General features: G+C 44.9%; 1 gene segment (V, D, J or C); it reads left to right on the top strand.

Moving 5' to 3' along the window:
- Positions 1-4,864: 4,864 nt before the first annotated feature.
- Positions 4,865-5,352, top strand: LOC130030446 (immunoglobulin heavy variable 3-23-like; the record flags this gene model as incomplete). The annotated part of the segment is given in 2 exon segments: positions 4,865-4,937; positions 5,039-5,352. Coding segments are annotated over 2 exon segments (360 nt in total), but the record flags the coding sequence as incomplete, so codon positions are not given.
- Positions 5,353-18,761: the final 13,409 nt, after the last annotated feature.

The following is an 18,761-nucleotide window of genomic DNA, read 5'->3' as shown; positions in this document are numbered from 1 at the left end:
CCCTATCAGTCTCTGGGGTCAAATGTTCTCTGGGCTATGAAGATCCTAGCTGTCTCCTCACTCAGGGCTGAGTCTCTGGGGAAGGCAGAGCTGTGGTCAAGAAGATGAATCTGTGGGGTCTTCTCCTCTGCTTGGGGACTGCCACCTTGGGTGAGTCTTCCAGATGTGACAGGGTCTAGGGGAGGGAGTGACTGCAGGGACTGACAGTGACTGATTCCCCGTGTACCCAGGTTCAGTGTCTGATATGACCCTGCAGGAGTCAGGCCCAGGACTGGTGGCTCCCTCCTAGACCCTCTCCCTCACCCACTCTGTCTCCTGATTCTCCATCACAACCAGTGGTTACTGCTGGGGCTGGATCCGCCAGCCCCCAGGGAAGCTCCTGCTCTTTTGGGGGCACATATGTAATGATGGAAACACTTACTACAGCCCATCTCTCAAGAGCTGTGTCTCCATCACCAGAGACATGAACAGGAACCAGTTCTCCCTGCAGCTGAGCTCGCTCAGTGACTCCCCCCCTCCCCACCAGGACACAGCTGTGTATTACAGTGAGGGGAAGTCAGGGTGAGCCCAGACACAAACATGCTGGGCTGCAGGGCTTTCCAGGGCCACCAGAGGGCGCTCAGGACTGAAAGGGGCACTGAGGCCAGCAGGGGGTAAGGTCCATCAGAGAATCAGAACACCATAATAACTAATCCGTCCTGTAGTCAAAGTGACCTCGGGTTCCTGCCCCGCCATCACTCACCCTTAGGACAGGTCCATTCTCAAATGTCCAGCACCACCAGGGTGTGTCCCCCCAGACAGGGGGCAGATGAGCTGAGGTTCCTAGAAGGAGGCAGTAATAACAGTTCATTTGTCCTGCATCTGATTTTGGTCCATTTGGAACCTGATTGGCATGGATATGACACACTTTAAAGAAAAAAATCTATTTACTAGAGAAAAAATGTTCAGAAAATATTCAAAGTCACTGAATTCAAAGACACTGCAAGAAGCTATATTTCTGTTCACAGGCATTCTTCAAATTTTCATAAAATATCAAATACCTAGCCTATATTCAAGGATACTGATCCTTAGTGGGACTTGGAAATTTTACTGGTCTGTGAATCAAACATCCAGAGTAATCTACTGACAGTGATATTGATTTTCACAAGTTCACGATCATGATCATCCTGTTGTTCATCGATTGCATCGAGCAGGCACCAGTAACGTCTCGACTTTGTCCTAGCCCTGAGATTTTAAAACGTGCCATATTCAATGCTCTTTCAGGATTAGGAGAATGAGACCCATCATTGTTACTATTCAAGGCCTTGAATTTCTGGGAGCTGGGTTTTATAGTCTCTGGGTCTTGGCAGTTGATGGGATTACCTGGTGCCAGGGGCAGTTGGTAGGTGTGACCCCTGCCTACTGGAAGATGGAGGATCTGGGTGGAGGAAGCTCAGCCCCAATCCGAGCAGGCTTGGAGAACTCAGCCCCGGGACCCACGTGCCTGTGTTCCTCGGGCAGTTCCTTCATGCGTGTGAAAAGTGGTCTCAGCATGGTTGTGGCTGGTTCTGGAGGTCTTTGGCTGCCGGGACTCTGTTCAGGGCAGGGAGGGAAACTCAACCCGCCCCCTGCAAGGTTGCCCTGGCGAGGACAGCCAGGCACGGGTTCAGGAGACTCTGCGCTGTTCTCTTCCGGGAGCTGGGTTTTATAGTGTCTGAACCGAGTCTCCTGGCCCCGTGCCTGACTGTCCTCGCCGGGGCCCCTTGGAGGGGGGCGGGTTAAGTTTCCCTCACCACCCCAAGCAGAGCCCCAGCAGCCGAAGACCTCCAGAACCAGCCACAACCATGCTGAGACCACTCTCCACACGCATGAAGGAACCAGCCGAGGAACACAGGCATGCGGGTCCCTGGGATGAGATCTCCATGCCTGCTAGGATCGGGGCTGAGCATCCTCCATCCAGATCCTCCATCTTCCAGCAGGCAGAGGTCACACCCACCAATTGCCCCCGGCACCAGGTAATCCCATCAATGGCCAAGACCCAGAGACTATTAAATTAACAAGTAAATTTTTTCTTTCTCAACATTTCTGTGACTGTAGGGGTGCTGATGACCACCAGAGGGCACTCAGGAGCCACCTGGGAAAGGGTCTCAGACCCACCAGGGGGCAAAAGAGGATCACCATGTGCTAGAAATCCACATGCGCCAATATTCTGTCACAACATAGAGACACTCAGCCCCATGAACCCACATACTTCCATCCACGCCCAGTTCCAGCGTCTTTCTTAGGACCCTTCCCCATCGCTCCCAGAGCAGCTCCACTCTCAGTGATACCCTCACACTCCCAATGCACTCCCTGTGATCTATCCTCCTGTCCCCAACACTCACCCCCATCAGGGCCCCCGGATTTCAATGCCTGGTATGGTGAGTATTAATCGGTACTTTGTTGGTTTGTTATTATTTTTACAGCATTCTCTTTGAAAGTCTCCTGCCCCTGCGTCTGGCTGTCCTCACAGGGACCCCTTGGAGGGAGGCGGGTTGAGTCCCCACTCAAGCAGAGCCCCAGCAGCCAAAGACCTCCAGAACCAGCCACAGCCATGCTGAGACCACTCTCCACACTTCCGGATAAGCCTCATGCATAAAGGAACTGGCAGAGGAACCCAGGCATGTGGGTCTCGGGGCTGAGATCTCCAAGCCTGCTCGGATTGGGACTGGGCCTTCTCCACCCAGATCCCCCATCTTCCAGTAGGTAGGCGTCACAACTACCAGCTGCTGCCAGCGCCAGGGTGGTCCCATCAATGGCTAAGATGCAGAAAATATAAAACCCAGCTTCCGGAAGCTCGGCCACATTTCCGGCCACCTGACATCTTATTATCTCATTTTTCCATTGGAGAACCCGGCAGGTTACCAAAAGAATTCTGCCCACATGGCAGATTCTGGCAAACTTCCCGTGTCGTACTCAATATGCCAAATACCACTAACAATGATGGGTCTCATTCTCCTAACCCTGAAAGAGCATTGAATATGGCTTTATAAAATCTTAGGGCTAGGACGAAGGAGATGTTACTGAGGCCTGCTTGAGGCAATCGATAACAACAGGATGGTCGTGATCGTGATCGTGATAGCTTTTGATACTCATGTAAGATGTAGAACAGCTTTTCCTCATTTTTCTCCCTCCTTCCAGAAATCTCATGTGACCTATTTTAAAGGTCCAGTACTGAGAGGAATCCAAGATGCCTTTATTCATGAGTAAAAACACACAATATATCCTTAGAGTGTAAGCCTATTGAGAGAGAATCTCCATCATCACACCCTACACTCACTTACACAATCAGGAAGTACTGCAGAGAGCGTGAGGGAGGGGGGAGGTATGGGGAGAGGAATACCATGGGCCAAGGAGAAACTCTGGGGTAAAGGGTTCATCCACTGTTTTGGGTGTGATGATCACTGCACGGGTGTCCATATATGCCAACACTCATGAAATATTACTGATCTATAATCAGTATTCTGTGTAGGGCATGGCTTCCTGTGGTTTTTACTGTTAATCAAATATTGACATGGTAAGAAAGAGATGTGGGGTCGGGGTGATGTAAAGAGTCACACCCCATGCACTTCATGCACACTAGTCTCCAACATCCTCCAGGTAAAGGCAAAATTCAGAATAAATACAATTTGTTGTTCTTATTATAGGTAAGAAATTCTTGACAGCTGCTAGCCCATATTTTGTTTGGTAATATTTGTGAGTTTTTGTCTGGTTTTGGAGCTATACCTGGCATTTCTCAGGGATTTCTCCTAACTCTGCACTCAGTAATTACTCTTGAAATTGCCGGGTGAAGCATATGGGATACTAGAGTTCAAACCTAGGTCAGCTGTGTTGCAAGGCAAATGCCCTACCAGTGCTATCCTTCAGTCCCTGTTGGTTTTTATTTGTTGTGCCACTCTGTATAGACTGCTGGCTATGTACTCAGGGGTCACTCTTGGTAGGGGCATGTGAAACCATACGAAGTGCAAGAAATGAACCTTGGTCACCTAGTGCAAGGGAAGAAGTTTACACTTCTGCTTCATCTACATCTCTTGTTACTGGGGACCAATCCTGGTGAACAGGGACAAGCCATGGGATGAGTATTTTAAAGACATACTTAAGAGAGAAGGGCTGGAGGGTCAGGAGACTAACATGTTCATGAACCGAGAGCTCCTAGTGCTTAAAACAGTGAGAGTTTTCACTTAGAACCAGGAGTCATCAGAAGAACGACATTCTTAGGTCAGCTGCCTGACTTAGTCTATATGAGCTAAGCTTTTACACATCCGAGGTGCTTTGATATCAGGATAAACATCTTTAACCTCAGAAATGTTTCCTCTGGGAGAAACAGCAGAGACAGCAGACACAGGATCCTGCCTCAGGTTTCCCAGGTATCAGAGCTGTGCCATCTGGCCATTCTTCCTTACTCCTGATTCTGTTTTAATTCTGGGTTCCCAACTCATTTATAACTTGCTGTCATAAAGTATATTTCTTTTGTCTCAATAATAGGACCAACTCTTACAATGTGTTATGAGAAAATTCTATAAGATATTTAAGCTTCTCTGTGACAAATGATACATTAAACAGAAGTGTCACTGTAAATATTACAAGATAGTAATCAAAAATAAGGACAAAATATTACAAATTAAATTGGTCCTCATATAATAATTGCATGAGAGAATCTTTTCCGGGTCATAAGTCACCCCCAGAAACAGACAGTTGCTCTGGAGTCCTTCACTTGCTCTTTAGGTACAAATAGAATGTTTTATGTAGGAGGAGAATATGCAAATGAGCCTTTCTGTGCTATGATGAAAACAGGCCAGCCCAGCATCTGCTCCAGGAGAGGAGTCAGTTCAGGGGTTCCCAGGGGCTCCATCCTGACTCAGACAGAAACAAAATGGTGTGTTGGCTGAGCTGGCTTCTCCTGGTGGCTCTGTTAGGAGGTAAATCATGGGCGATAGAGACATGGAGCATGGGAGAGATGGGAGAGGCAGATCCTCTGTGTGAGGAGAGTTTCCTGACCAGGATGTCTTTGTGTTTGCAGGGGTCCAATGTGAGGTGCAGCTGGTGGAGTCTGGAGGAGACTTGGTGAAGCCCGCGGGGTCTCTGACACTCTCTTGTGCAGCCTCTGGATTCAATTTTGGCAGCTATGCAATGTCCTGGGTCCGCCAGGCTCCAGGGAAGGGCCTAGAGTGGGTCTCAAGCATAAGTAGTGATGGTGCTGGTACATACTATGCTGAGTCTGTGAAGGGCCGATTCACCATCTCCAGAGACAACAGCAAGAACACGGTCTCTCTGCAAATGAGCCGCCTGAGGGAGGAGGACACGGCCCTGTACTACTGTGCGAAACACACAGTGAGGGGAAGGCCCTGTGGGCCCAGACACAAACCACCTGCAGGAGGAAGCAGGCTGAGCTTCAGGGGCGCAGGCTCCCAGGAGGCTCTGAGGACTCTCCCCTGAGGAAACGTTTCTCATGAACAGATGAATCATGTTTCTGTGGAGATCAGGACCGTCCTGCCCCTCACCTCTCGGCTGACCCCATGGGCACCTTGTCCTGTGGGTTGTGGCCCTGAGCCTCCATCCCCGTTATGGGTAGTAGTGACTTATCACATTCTCTCTTTCCTGATGAAAAGTTTCCAGTGACAGGATCATGACTTCTCTGGGGCCTGAGGAACACATTATTCTCTTGTAGAAATTAAAATGACCCTGTAGAATTATCACTGTCTTCTGTAAGAGTCACTTGATCAGAAAGAGAAATTCTGGTGTCCACTTAGCTGTGTGCTGGTTCCTTCCTTCTGCTCTCAGACAGACTCTGTGCCAATTGACCTGCTTCCAGATAGATTCTACGTGGTCACCTTACACCTGGGAGTTCTGTTCTCCTGAACTGCCTGACCTCTCCTCTTCCACCCTCTCACTAAGAGGACATTCAGATTTCCCCAATCCTTCGCCACCCCTCACGCTTTGTAGAGGAGAGACCATCTCCCGTGACATGGGCAGCACTGACCCCTTCACAGTGAGACAAGATACAAGGACACAGAGCATCTCCCTGAGCCCCCAGTTTCCCGCCACCCCCAGATATGCCACACTCCAGAGCCCAGGGACCCTTTTTACAGTAAGGCTCATACAGAGACCATTGCAGGTGTGACTTTTAATGAATTTCTCATTGTGGACCAACCTCAACCTCCATTCACCCTCCTGAGACACTGGAACTTGGGGATTAGTATCTACATTCCCACCTCCCATCACATGGTGACACCACTGAGGCAGCTCTCCTGTTTGGCTGACCTTCCAAAGTCACCTGTTCAACATCACAAATGTGCAATTAAATCCTCTTCACTTTGAAAATAGAAACAGGTTTATAGATTCAATGTCAATAATAAAGTTAAACTGTGAAGGTACATTTCTTATTAGAATCACATTATCAGCCCAGGTACAACACGACTAAATTGGGATAAAATGGATGGGTATCTAATCGTTATCAAAACCTGTTCTTACCCAAATGCAGACAATATGTGTTTTCTTTGATTTTGGGGCCACACCTGGCATTCTCCACGTTTACTTCCTGTCTGTGTCCTGGTCCCCCCTGTAGTGCTCAGTGTATCAGCTAGTGGTAATGGATAAAGTCTTGAGACACTCATGAGCTATCATATGCAAATTCCATTGTACCTGCCCAAATTGCTGTCAAGAACAAAATCATAAAAGTGTTTCTGTCATGCCAGGAGTGTCTAATAATGAGAAATGCAAAATGAATGATTTATGGTTTTATTCATTTCTTTTATCTTTTAGTAAATTACTAATTATGATCCAGGATGACTTACTTTACATGTGTAAGGAAGAAAAAACATAAAATGAGAATGAGAGGATTGATAAAAAAGATGTATCTTCCTTAATGTTCTGAATATAGAGTAAAGCATGTTAATAAAATCTTTAGCTAAAGTGAGATTTCATCAGTTTAAGAACGTTTTCATCTCCTTCCCCCTGTCCCAATGGGACTCAGAGGTGACACCCACATCGACCACTGTCTACTTAAAGTCCAGCATGGCCATAATCCAGACACATACACATGAATCTCAGACCTGAGCAACTTACTGCATAGATGTCTCTTGACTTTGCCATAGGCCACTTTCATTGGGCCACTCCAGGCGGGGGCAGGTGTCTTTCCTCCACCTGCCCCCTACGAATCCAGGCTTCCACCATCTTCTAGAACTCAGCAAAAAGCACCAGGTACAGGGTGGCAGTGACAGGAAACACCAGGCCTCACAGGACAGGGGAGAAGTCAGCCTTTCTCCTTTCCCCCACCCAGATGAGACTCTGAGATGATGCCCATATATGGCCACTTTGTACTTGACGCTCCCACACAGCCACGATCCAGAGACACACAAATGAATCTCAGACCCTCGTAATTTGCTGCAGCAATCTCTCCAGACCCTAATTATTAAACTTTTAAAATTCCTAGGGCAAACGAAGCAATACAAAACATTGTCTAGCATGGTTTTTTCAGCATGTATGAGTGGTGGTAGGACTGGTCTGAAATATTGAAGATAACCAGAGTAGAGAAAGAGATTACTGTGCAAATTGTCTGCCACACAGGAAGGGGGAGGTGTGGAATGGTGGTGGTTATGGGGGGGGATGATACTGAGGATTTGGGTGGTGGAAAGCGTGCACTAGTGATGGGATGAGTGTCTGATGATTGTGCGATTGAAGCTCAAACATGAAAATTTTGTTACTGTGCCTCACGGTGAATCAATAAGAAGGGGGGGGAGAAATAATGTTACCAGTGGGTTTTAGCTAAATGCTTTAGGAAATGTTCCTATCATTTTGCATCTCCTGTTCGCTCCATTCCTTCCTGAGCTCTGGGATTCAGCCTCCCTGGAAACTGCTGGTTTGGGTGAGAATGGGGAGACAGCACAGGTGAGGGCAGGGCTGTGAGGATTCTGGGTCCTGAGCCTGTAGCTATGCTGGGACAGGACCCCCAGGACAGAGCTACAGCGAGTCGTGTGCTTTGCACACCAGAGAGTCTGTCAATCGTCTCAGCATTATACCCTGTTTTGAAGAGACTGCGATAGCACCAAATTGGAAAGAGAACTTCAGCCAGACTGGGCACTGCTGGGTCAAACAAGGATGGAATTTTGTCGCCAAGATTCAAGGGCCCCACGTGTGCCCACTATCTAGGTTTGTCTCGAATTCCTGACTAGTCTCTGGACTTCTCGAGCAACCACCTGTACGGTCTCCCTGGTAAGGTCAGAGGAAGTTGCCTCCCCCCCCCCAACCAAGTTGTTTAAAAGAAATTGTTTTCTCCCATTTTATCACGTGAGTGTAAACATATCTTGGACCCCACACATCCAGTTAGGATGTGAGGCAGTTGTCTCTTCTACTGTTCTTTTTTTTAATAAAACATAAGAATTTATCTAGTGAAGTATGAATCCAATAGGTTTCTTGGGGTCCTTGGTGGAGGTAAGAGGCCCTGCCCCAAGGTGCAGTGATGGGAAGGCAAGTAACACTTCTTGTCCATGTCTCTTATTTGGCTCTGAGGGCTCTTACTGAGCTCAGAACTCAGGGGCCAAATTAGAGCTACCGTGGATGTGACGGGGAGACTCACCCAACCCCAGTCCTCACACTGACTGACTTGTTTGTGCATTTGTAATTATTTCAGTTCAATTTGGTTGAATTCGTGGGGTATATTTTTCATTTTTGACTCTTAATGCTGAATATTTTTTTTAATTTTTTTTATTAGTGAAACACCATGAGGTACAGTTGTAGATTTACAATTTTTTGTGCTTGGGTTTGATTATACAATGATCAGATACCCATCCCTCCACCAGTCCCCATTTTCCAACACCATGGATAATATCCCCACCACCCCCATCCCCCCATCCCCCCCTGCCTCTGTGGCAGGGCAATCCCCTGTGTTCTCTCTCTCCTTTTAGGTGTTGTGGTCTGCAAAAGAGGCATTGAGTGGCAAACATGTTCAGTCCATAGTCCACTTTCGACATGCATCTCCCCTCCTGGGAGGATCCTCCAAACACCCTTTATTTGGTGTTCCCTTCTCTATCTGAGCTGCCATTTCCTCTAGAATGCCCGACTGGCCAATAAGCTATGGAGTAATCCTCCTGGTGCTGATCTCAGCTATTCTTGGCTATTAATTTCCTATTTTGTTACTTTATATCCCCCAGATGAATGCAATCTTTCTATGTCTATCCCTCTCTTTCTGACTCATTTCGCTTAGCATGATACTTTCCATGTTGTAACAATTGTATGTAAATTTCATGACTTCATCTTTTCTTTTTTTTTTTCCCTTTATTTTATTTTATTTTTTTTAAAGTTGTAGATTTACAATTTTTTGTGCTTTGGTTTCAATTATACAATGATCAGATACCCATCCCTCCACCAGTGCCCATTTTCCACCACCATGGATAATATCCCTCCCACCCCCATCCCCCCATCCCCCCTGTCTCTGTGGCAGGGAAATCCCCTGTGTTCTCTCTCTCCTTTTGGGTGTTGTGGTCTGCAAAAGAGGCATTGAGTGGCAAACATGTTCAGTCCATAGTCTACTTTCGACATGCATCTCCCCTCCTGGGAGGATCCTCCAAACATCCTTTATTTGGTGCTCCCTTCTCTATCTGAACAGCCCTTTCCTCTAGGATACCCGGCTGGCCTCTAAGTTATGGAGTAATCCTCCTGGTGCTGATCTCAGTTATTCTTGGGTATTAATCTCATACTTTGTTACTTTATATCCCCCAGATGAATGCAATCTTTCTATGTCTATCCCTCTCTTTCTGACTCATTTCGCTTAGCATGATACTTTCCATATTGTACCACTTGTATGTAAATTTCATGACTTCATCTTTTCTAAGAGCTACATAGTACTCCATTGTGTAGATGTACCAAAGTTTCTTTAACCAGTCATCTGTTCTTGGGCATTCAGGTTTCTTCCAGTTTCTGGCTATTGTAAAGAGTGCTGCAATGAACAAACAAGTGCAGATGTCACTTCGACTATACATTTTTGCCTCTCTGGGATATATTCCCAGGAGTGGTATTGCTGGGTCAAATGGGAGCTCAATTTCTAATATTTTGAGAATCGTCCATACTGTTTTCCAGAAGGGCTGAACCAGTCGACATTCCCACCAAGAGTGAAGGAGTGTCCCTTTCTCGCCACATCCGCGCCAGCATCGGTTGCTTTTGTTCTTCTGAATGTAGGCCAGTCTCTGAGGTGTGAGATGGTATCTCATTGTGGTTTTGATCTGCATCTCCCTGATGATTAATGATGTAGAGCATTTTCTCATGTGCTTTTTTGCCATTCGGATTTCTTCTTTGAGAAAGTTTCTGTTCATTTCATTGCCCCATTTTTGGATGGGGTCGGATGTTTTCTTCTTGTGGAGTTTAACCAGTATTTTGTATATCCTGGATATCAACCCCTTGTCAGATGTGTATTCGGCGAATAACCTTTCCCATTCTGTAGACTGTCTTTGTATTTTGGTCACTGTTTCTTTGGAGGTGCAGAAGCTTCTTAGTTTAAGATAGTCCCATTTATCTATCTCTGTTTTCACTTGCTCAGACAGTGGCATGGCATCTTTGAAGATAGCATTAGCTTCAATGTCATGGAGGGTTTTGCCAACTTTGTCTTCAATGTACCTTATGGTTTCTGGTCTGATGTTGAGGTCTTTAATCCATTTTGATCTTACTTTTGTACACGGTGTTAGGCAGAGTTCTGAGCCCATTTTTTTGCATGTAGCCATCCAGTGATGCCAGCACAATTTGTTAAAGAGGCTTTCCTTACTCCACTTCACATTACTTGCACCTTTATCAAAGATTAGAGGATCATATGATTGAGGGGAGATGTCAGTGTATTCAACCCTGTTCCATTGGTCTGCAGTTCTGCCTTTGTTCCATTACCATGCTGTTTTAATTATTACTGCTTTGTAGTACAGTTTGAAGTTCGGGAGGTTGATTCCTCCCATTTTCTTTTTCCCAAGAATTGCTTTATCTATTCGTGGGGGCTTATTGTTCCATATAAATTTCAGGAGTGTTTGCTCCATTTCTTTGAAGAATGTCGTGGGTATCCTTATAGGGATTGCATTGAATTTATACAATGCTTTCAGTAGTATTGCTATTTTGACAATGTTAAGTCTCCCGACCCATGAGCAGGGGATATCTTTCCATTTCCTCATGTCCTCTTTTATTTCCTGAAGTAGCGTTTTGTAGTTTTCTTTGTACAGGTCCTTTACTTCCTTAGTTAAGCTGATTCCTAAGTACTTGATTTTCTGGGGCACAATTGTGAATGGGATTGTTTTTTTCATGTTCCTTTCTTCTCTCTCACTGTTTGCATATAGGAAAGCCATGGACTTTGGGGTATTGATTTTATAGCCTGCAACTTTACTATACGAGTCTATTGTTTCTAGGAGTTTTTTGGTGGAGGTTATTGGGTTCTCTAAGTATAGTATCATATCATCTGCGAAGAGTGAGAGCTTGATTTCTTCCTTTCCTACCTGAATGCCCTTAATATCTTTTTCTTGCCTAATGGCTATTGCAAGTACTTCCAGTACTATATTGAACAGCAGTGGAGAGTGGGCATCCTTTTCTCGTCCCTGATCTTAGAGGGAATGTTCTCAGTTTTTCTCCATTGAGGATGATGCTTGCTGTAGGCTTGTGGGAGATGGCTTTAATTATGTTGAGGAAGGTCCCCTCTATACCCATTTTGGCTAGGGTTTTCATCATAAAGGGGTGCTGGATCTTGTCAAATGCTTTCTCTGCATCTATTGATATAATAATATGCTTTTTATCTTTTCTTTTGTTGATATGATGGATTATGTTGATTGATTTCCGAATATTGAACCATCCTTGCATCCCTGGGATGAATCCTACTTGGTCATGGTGTATGATCTTTTTGATGAGTAGTTGGATTCTATTTGCTAGTAGTTTGTTGAGGATCTTTGCATCTGTTTTCATCAGGGATATCGGTCTGTAATTCTCTTTCTTTGTGGTATCTCTGTCTGCTTTTGGTATCAGTGTGATATTTGCTTCGTAGAAACTGTTTGGAAGTGTTTTTGATATTTCAATTTCGTGGAAAAGCTTAAAGAGGATTGGGAGTAACTCCTCTTTAAAGATTTGGAAGAATTCACTAGTGAATCCATCCGGACCAGGACTTTTGTGCTTGGGGAGATTTTTTTTACCATTTCAATTTCCTTGATGGTGATAGGTCTGTTCATGTATTCCAGGTCTTCTTGGTTCAGCCTTGGGAGTCTGTAGGATTCTAGGAATTTATCCATTTCCTCGAGGTTTTGATGTTCCGTGGCATAAAGTTTCTCAAAGTACTCCCTGAGGATCCTTTGAATTTCTGTAGTTTCTGTTGTAATGACCCCCTTTTCATTTCTGATTCGGTTTATTAGGGTTTTCTCTCTCCCTTTCTTTGTGAGTTTTGCTAGAGGCTTATCGATCTTGTTAATTTTCTCGAAGAACCAGCTCTTGGTTTCATTGATCTTTCGGATTGTTTTTTGGGTTTCCATCTCGTTAATCTCTGCTCTGAGTTTTATTATTTCCTTTCTCCTGTTCGGGTTGTGCTCCTTTTTTTGGTCCTTCTCCAAGCTCTTAAGCTGTGAGGTTAGGTTACTTATGTGTGCTCGCTCCTCCTTCCTGAGGAATGCTTGTAGAGCTATAAACTTTCCTTTTAAAACAGCTTTTGCTGTGTCCCATAAGTTTTGGTAACTCGTGTCCTCATTTTCTTTCGTTTCTAGGAATCTTTTAATTTCCTCTTTGATTTCCTGTCTAAGCCACTCGTTGTTCAGTAGAGCAGTTTAATTTCCAGGTGTTTGATTTAGTTTTCTGTTTTTGTATGTGATTTACTTCTAATTTCAGCGCATTATGGTCTGAGAAGATTGTCGATACAATCTCTATCTTCTTAATTTTTTGGAGACATGTTTTGTGGCTCAGCATGTGGTCTATCTTGGAGAATGTTCCATGTACGGTTGAGAAGAATGTGTATTCAGCTTTTTGTGGATGAAGTGTCCTGTATATATCTACTAAGTCCCTTTCTTCCATTGTTTCCCTCAGATGAAGTATGTCCTTGCTAAGCTTGAGTCTGGTTGATCTATTAAGAGGTGACAAAGCAGTGTTGAAGTCTCCCACTAGTATTGTGTTACTATTGATGTCTTTTTCCAAATCTATGAGTATTTGTTTTAAGTACTTTGCTGGTCTCTCATTAGGTGCATATACATTTATTATTGTAAGTTCTTCCTGTTGTACAGATCCTTTGATCAATAATAAATGGCCTTCACTCTCTCTTATGACCTTCCTCACTCTGAAATTGATGTGGTCTGATATTAGGATGGCTACCCCAGCTTTTTTATGGGAGCTTTTTGCCTGTAGGATTGTTTTCCAGCCTTTGACTCTGAGTCTGTGTTTGCTTTGACTATTGAGATGCGTTTCTTGCAGGCAGCAGAATGTTGGGTTCAATTTTCTAATCCATCCTGCCACTCTATGTCTTTTAATTGGTGCGTTTAGCCCATGTACATTGAGAGAGATTATTGTTATGGGATTTTTTCCCATTGTTCTGTTGAAATTTGGTGTATTTGAGGGGCCTTTCTTGCCTTAAAGTAGCCCATTTAGTTGTTCTTGTAACCACGGTTTTGAGTCTATGAAGTTCCTGAGCTGTTGTTTTTCTGTGAAACTGTGTGTTGTTCCTTCTATTATGAATGAGAGTCTCGCTGGGTAAAGTATTTTTGGGGAGGCATTTATTTCATTGAGTTTTTTTACTATGTCCCACCACTGTTTTCGGGCCATAAGGGTTTCATCAGAAAAATCAGCTGTGAATTTTAAGGATGCTCCTTTTTAAGAGATTTCTTTCTTCGATGTTGCTGCTTTCAGAATTTTGTCTCTGTCTAAAGTTTTGGTCCTTTTGATCAGAATGTGTCTTGGGGTATTTTTATTCGGGTTTCTTCCAGCTGGTACCCTTCGGGCCTCCTGAATATGGTCACAAGTTTTCTTCAGCTCTGGAAACGTTGTAGCAATAATGTCTTTGACAGTTTCTTCTTCATCAAGTTTTTCTTCCTGTACCTCTGGGACTCCAATAATTCTTATGTTACCCCTCTTGGCTTCATCACGATCTTCTCTTGCTATCTGTTCCCGAATTGTGAGTCTCTTTTCCATTTTCTGCTCTTTTCTGGAGAGTCTCTGAACTTCATCTTCGATCTCACTGATTCTGTTCTCAGGAGCTGTTACTCTGCTGTTGAGGCCTTCCACTGAGTTTTTCAATTCGCCTACGAGATTTTTCAGGTCTGACATTTCTGATTGCATTTTCCTCATTTCTGCCTTTAAATCCTCTTGTCTTCTATTGGCATTGCTTTCCATTGTTTCTTTTAGTTCCCTAAGCATCCTAAGTAGCTCCCTCCTGAATTCCTTGTCAGAGAGGTTGTCTAACACTGCAGTACTGTTGGTGTCATCTGGGCTAGACTTTTCAATAAGCAAGTTTGGTGGGCTTTTGCGTTGCTTTACCATTGTGAGAGGTGTGGTTTAGTCCTTCACGTTCACTGTTACTATTCTGCTTGATATGCAGTGTGAGTTAAGATAGGTTTATGAGTTATTGGCTACTGTGTTTCTAGTGATTGAGCTAAGCTAGAGAAGTTTCCATCGAAGAAGGTAGCTTATGGTTCCTATGGCATATGTAGTGGGAAAATATTTCGCGGCTGCGTTAGCGGCCGCGGCTCCGGAAAGAGTCCCTGGCACTGAGCGAGGAGTTGGGAACGTCGATGGAGCTAGCTGTGCAGGCGCACAGAGGGTACCAGGCCCTTGGGGGCGGGCTGTACCTGGTTGGAATAGGAGCCATTCAGCTTGGTTGCCCAGAGCTGGGCCTCCGTGCCCGTCCCCTGAATTATTTTTTAAAATCATATTTTAGACCATATTTTCTGGCTTCTTGGATTTATCTCAACCCCTGCACTGCATAGAAAAAGAAGGTACAATATGTGACACAGCCGGTGTCCAGGCTCTATTCATCTGGGGGGTGGGGTGGGTCATATCTTGCAGTGATCAGGGCTTGTGTACTTGTACCCTTGTTGCTGTGTGAGTTTGAGTACTAAGACCAGCCTCCTTGCCCAATAGATTGTGTGCTGAGGGTCCCCATGAGATTTTCTATGCTCCTGACAGGGTTAGGCTTCCTTAGTGATAATCACAGTACCGGGCCCTGAGGTTCATGCTGGTCTATAGACACTGAGTTGTAGACAGGACAGAGCAGGGTCAGGCGCTGTTACCAGGACAATCACACCAGGCAAGTCACGAGACAGGCTCTTCCTTTTCCATATATAAACCCGACAACAGTGACAATGATCATTCTAACAACCACCTTGGTTCTACTTCAGGCGAGTGTATTTTCATCTAAGATAAGTGTGTGAAGAAACCAATGCAAAATTTGATTGACTTTGGGTTGACACGCACTCTGTCAGAATTCACGGTAATAATAAATCTGACTGTTTGAAACCAAAATTTGGAGAGACAGTGGGAGAACAGGAGCAAACACACAGGGACACGGAGGGGCAGGGGCCTTTATACGGGTAGAGGACCTGCGGTGGGCTGGGTTTGGTCATCAAGGACCTGAGACACGGGGACTCTGCTCCCCAGCTGCTGTTGACCCCTGAGTAATTCCTGTTTCCTGAGAGCTCCTCAGCACGTTTTTTTGTGCTGGAAAAACTGGTCCATCTCTGACAGGATCCCAGGGACAGGCCTGATCCTCCTGACTTCCTCCTCAGAGAGTCAGGGTCTGAGACACAGAATGGGGCGCACAGGGTCAGGCTTCATTTGAGAGAAAGGCTCAGGATCTCTCTCTGTCCTTCAGCAACAGCCCAGAGGAAGATGGCTTCTCTGGAGAACACCTGGTGTCCCTCATATTTTTTTCCAGGATTTTGTGTGAAGTGACCAGATGGTACAGGAAGAACCACATGGAAGTTTGTGATGATGTCATTGCAGGTTTCTGAACTGTATGCATGTCTACCCATGGAAAACTCCCAATGTTACACATTAAGCTTGAAATTTTTTCTCTGTAAGAAATACTTTTCTCTGAGGTGAATTCCTCTTGGTGGCCAGACCACATTCTGGAGTTTCTGCGAAGACCTGCCCCTTTGTACATCTTCATATCTCTATATTCCTGTTCTGGATTCCTGCCATTGAACAAGGGACAGTGGAGGAGATGACCCTCTATGAAAAGGACCAAGGTCACATTTCTCCTATGATGTGGTGTTAAGGAAATGGTAAGGGTCAGGTTCTGTGAAGTCCTGATGTTAGGGGCATCTCAGCCCAGCTCTGGGGAAAGTCATGACCCAAGCACAGACACACGGTCTGGGGTGTGCCCAGGGGGGCTGACAGTAGCATGGACCAGCAGACAGAATCTAGAGCAAAGCTTCAGAGACTGTTCCCTCCACTCCAGGGTCATGCATCCCAGATGAGTTTACCTGGGTCTGACCACACCAATTGAACAATATTCCTGGGAAATAAATGGTATTGGGTGAGACATTAATTTTATGAATGCCTTGAAATCTGGGAATAACTAATTACAATGCAAAACTTTCTTTCAATTGATATGGAGGACATGTATTCATGGATATATATCCATGCACAAATGTATACACTAGATGTGTGGAAAACAGAAATATATGTGTATATGTATATATAATATACATATCCTATTAGTGTTCTTGGGAATCCTCAGACAGCATGACTACATAATAGACTATCAGTCATGAAGACCATGGGATTACTGGGAATATTCATGCTTCTGTATTTGGACTATGGGATTTACTTCTTAGGCTGAAACCAGATTCATACCTGCACTTTGAAAACTGTTACCATATTTATCAAAATGGTCAATTTAAAAAAGGGAACAAAACCCTTCCCAATGACATGCAAAATGCTCATATCTGATGTGAGAGTATTTTCTTTCCCTCTCCTAGAAGAACATTGAATATATATGAATCAAGACGACCCTTCAATTCTTGAAGACACAAAGAACAGAATATTAGGGAAAGTTCCAACTGAGGTCAATGCAGAGCACAGAAGCTGGGGCCCGACCTGAAGGCCAACCTGGATTGTCAGTGTGGTAGAGCAGAAAGACGCAGATTCCTGGGACAGGGCAGTCCAGAAATCAGACATCGAGGATTCTTCTCAATGCACCCTTCCTGCTTCCACACAGAGCAGCTGTCTAGATGGGCCTCCTTGGTGACTGAACTGCTACCTACAGTTTGGGAATGTCAGCCTGTTCTCAGTCTCCCACTGTCCTCTGTGTGTAGTGACAACTCCAAGTGACACTTGGAATGCCACGATCTCAAATCACCAACCACTTCGCTAGTGCTACACTCTTCCAGTTGATTTTAGAAAGTCTGGGGCATTGCCCTGAAGACATTTTACTCATAAATTTCACATATATGAGGAGCACATGGAAAGAATCCTAATCCTGCCTACCCTCTGGGCCTTACCGTGCTTACTGAGTTGAAAATTACTCAATTTTCTACAATATAGAAAAACCGAGAGGATATAATGCTATGTGAAGCAGTTTTCATGAAAGGGAGAGATACAGAATGATCTATATCATAATAAAGGATCCCCAGCAAGGTAGCAACAAGGGTTAAGAGCAGTGCAATAGGAGAACTGATCTGCACAATTGAGTATTTTTGGAGCAGGGGCTTTAACCCTGACTTCAGTCTCTGAATTCTCACAACATCCTATTCCCTGAACTCCAAGACTTGAACCTGTTTCAATCTCCCAGGCCCTACACCTAGTGCCAGGTTGTTGTCCCAGCTGCACACAGACAGGGCACATGGACAGGAAGTGCTCCCTGATGAGCAGAGGTGTGGGGTAGTCTCCTAGCCCTGACCCAGATCCAACCATTCACTTGTGTCCTGGGACAGACATGAATCTGTTTCCCTCACTCAGTGCCTGGAGGAAACTTTCAGTTTCCTGCTCTGGGGAGGGCCAAGGCACACAGGCTCCTGTGTTCAACATTTCCACAGGGAACCCTCAGCTTACATTTGAAATAACTGAAGAAAGGAAATGTTATAGCTGACACTGGGGGCATTTTTTCTACCCTTTCAAGATTTTCAGGAAAATACACTCCTCTCAAAGCTGGCTCAACTCTTCACACACTACCTGTCTGAATGCAAGGTTCCATCCCAATGGAAAACCAGCAGGACTGTACTACTGTATAAGAAGGGAGACATCCATGACATTGGCAACTATCGCCCAATTTGCCTATTGTCTGTCATCTACAAAATGTTCACTCAAGTCATCCTGAATAGGATTGGCAGAACACTAGATGAAGGAGAACCATGCGAACAAGCCGGGTTCTGAAAAGAATTCAGCACCATCGACCATATCCACATGATAAACAAGCTCATTGAGGTTTCTCGGGAGTTCAGGATGCTGCTCTGTCTAACATTCATTGATTTAAAGAAGGCCTTTGTTTCTATTGAAACGAAAGCGGTCATTGAAGCCCTAGCCAATCAGGGCATTCAAACTTAATACATCAGGATCCTCCGTGAGCTGTATTACGAATCCACTACCAGGATCTCACCATTCTACAAAGAAGTGATCATCAAAGTCAAGAGAGGGGTTCTGCAGGATGATACCATTTCAGCAAAACTCAGTTAACCTTCGAGAACACCATATGATGATTGGAATGGGAAGGAATGGGAGTGAAGATAGATTGTTGGCAACTATACCACCTCCGCTTTGCTGATGACAGCGTTCTAATATCACCAATCATCAGCCAAGCAGCACAAATGCTGGCCGAC

This window comes from Sorex fumeus, unplaced genomic scaffold (assembly GCF_029834395.1).
Source record: "Sorex fumeus unplaced genomic scaffold, SorFum_2.1 ptg000044l, whole genome shotgun sequence".
NCBI classification, from domain to species: domain Eukaryota; kingdom Metazoa; phylum Chordata; class Mammalia; order Eulipotyphla; family Soricidae; genus Sorex; species Sorex fumeus.
This window is presented reverse-complemented; position numbering and strand designations above follow the sequence as displayed.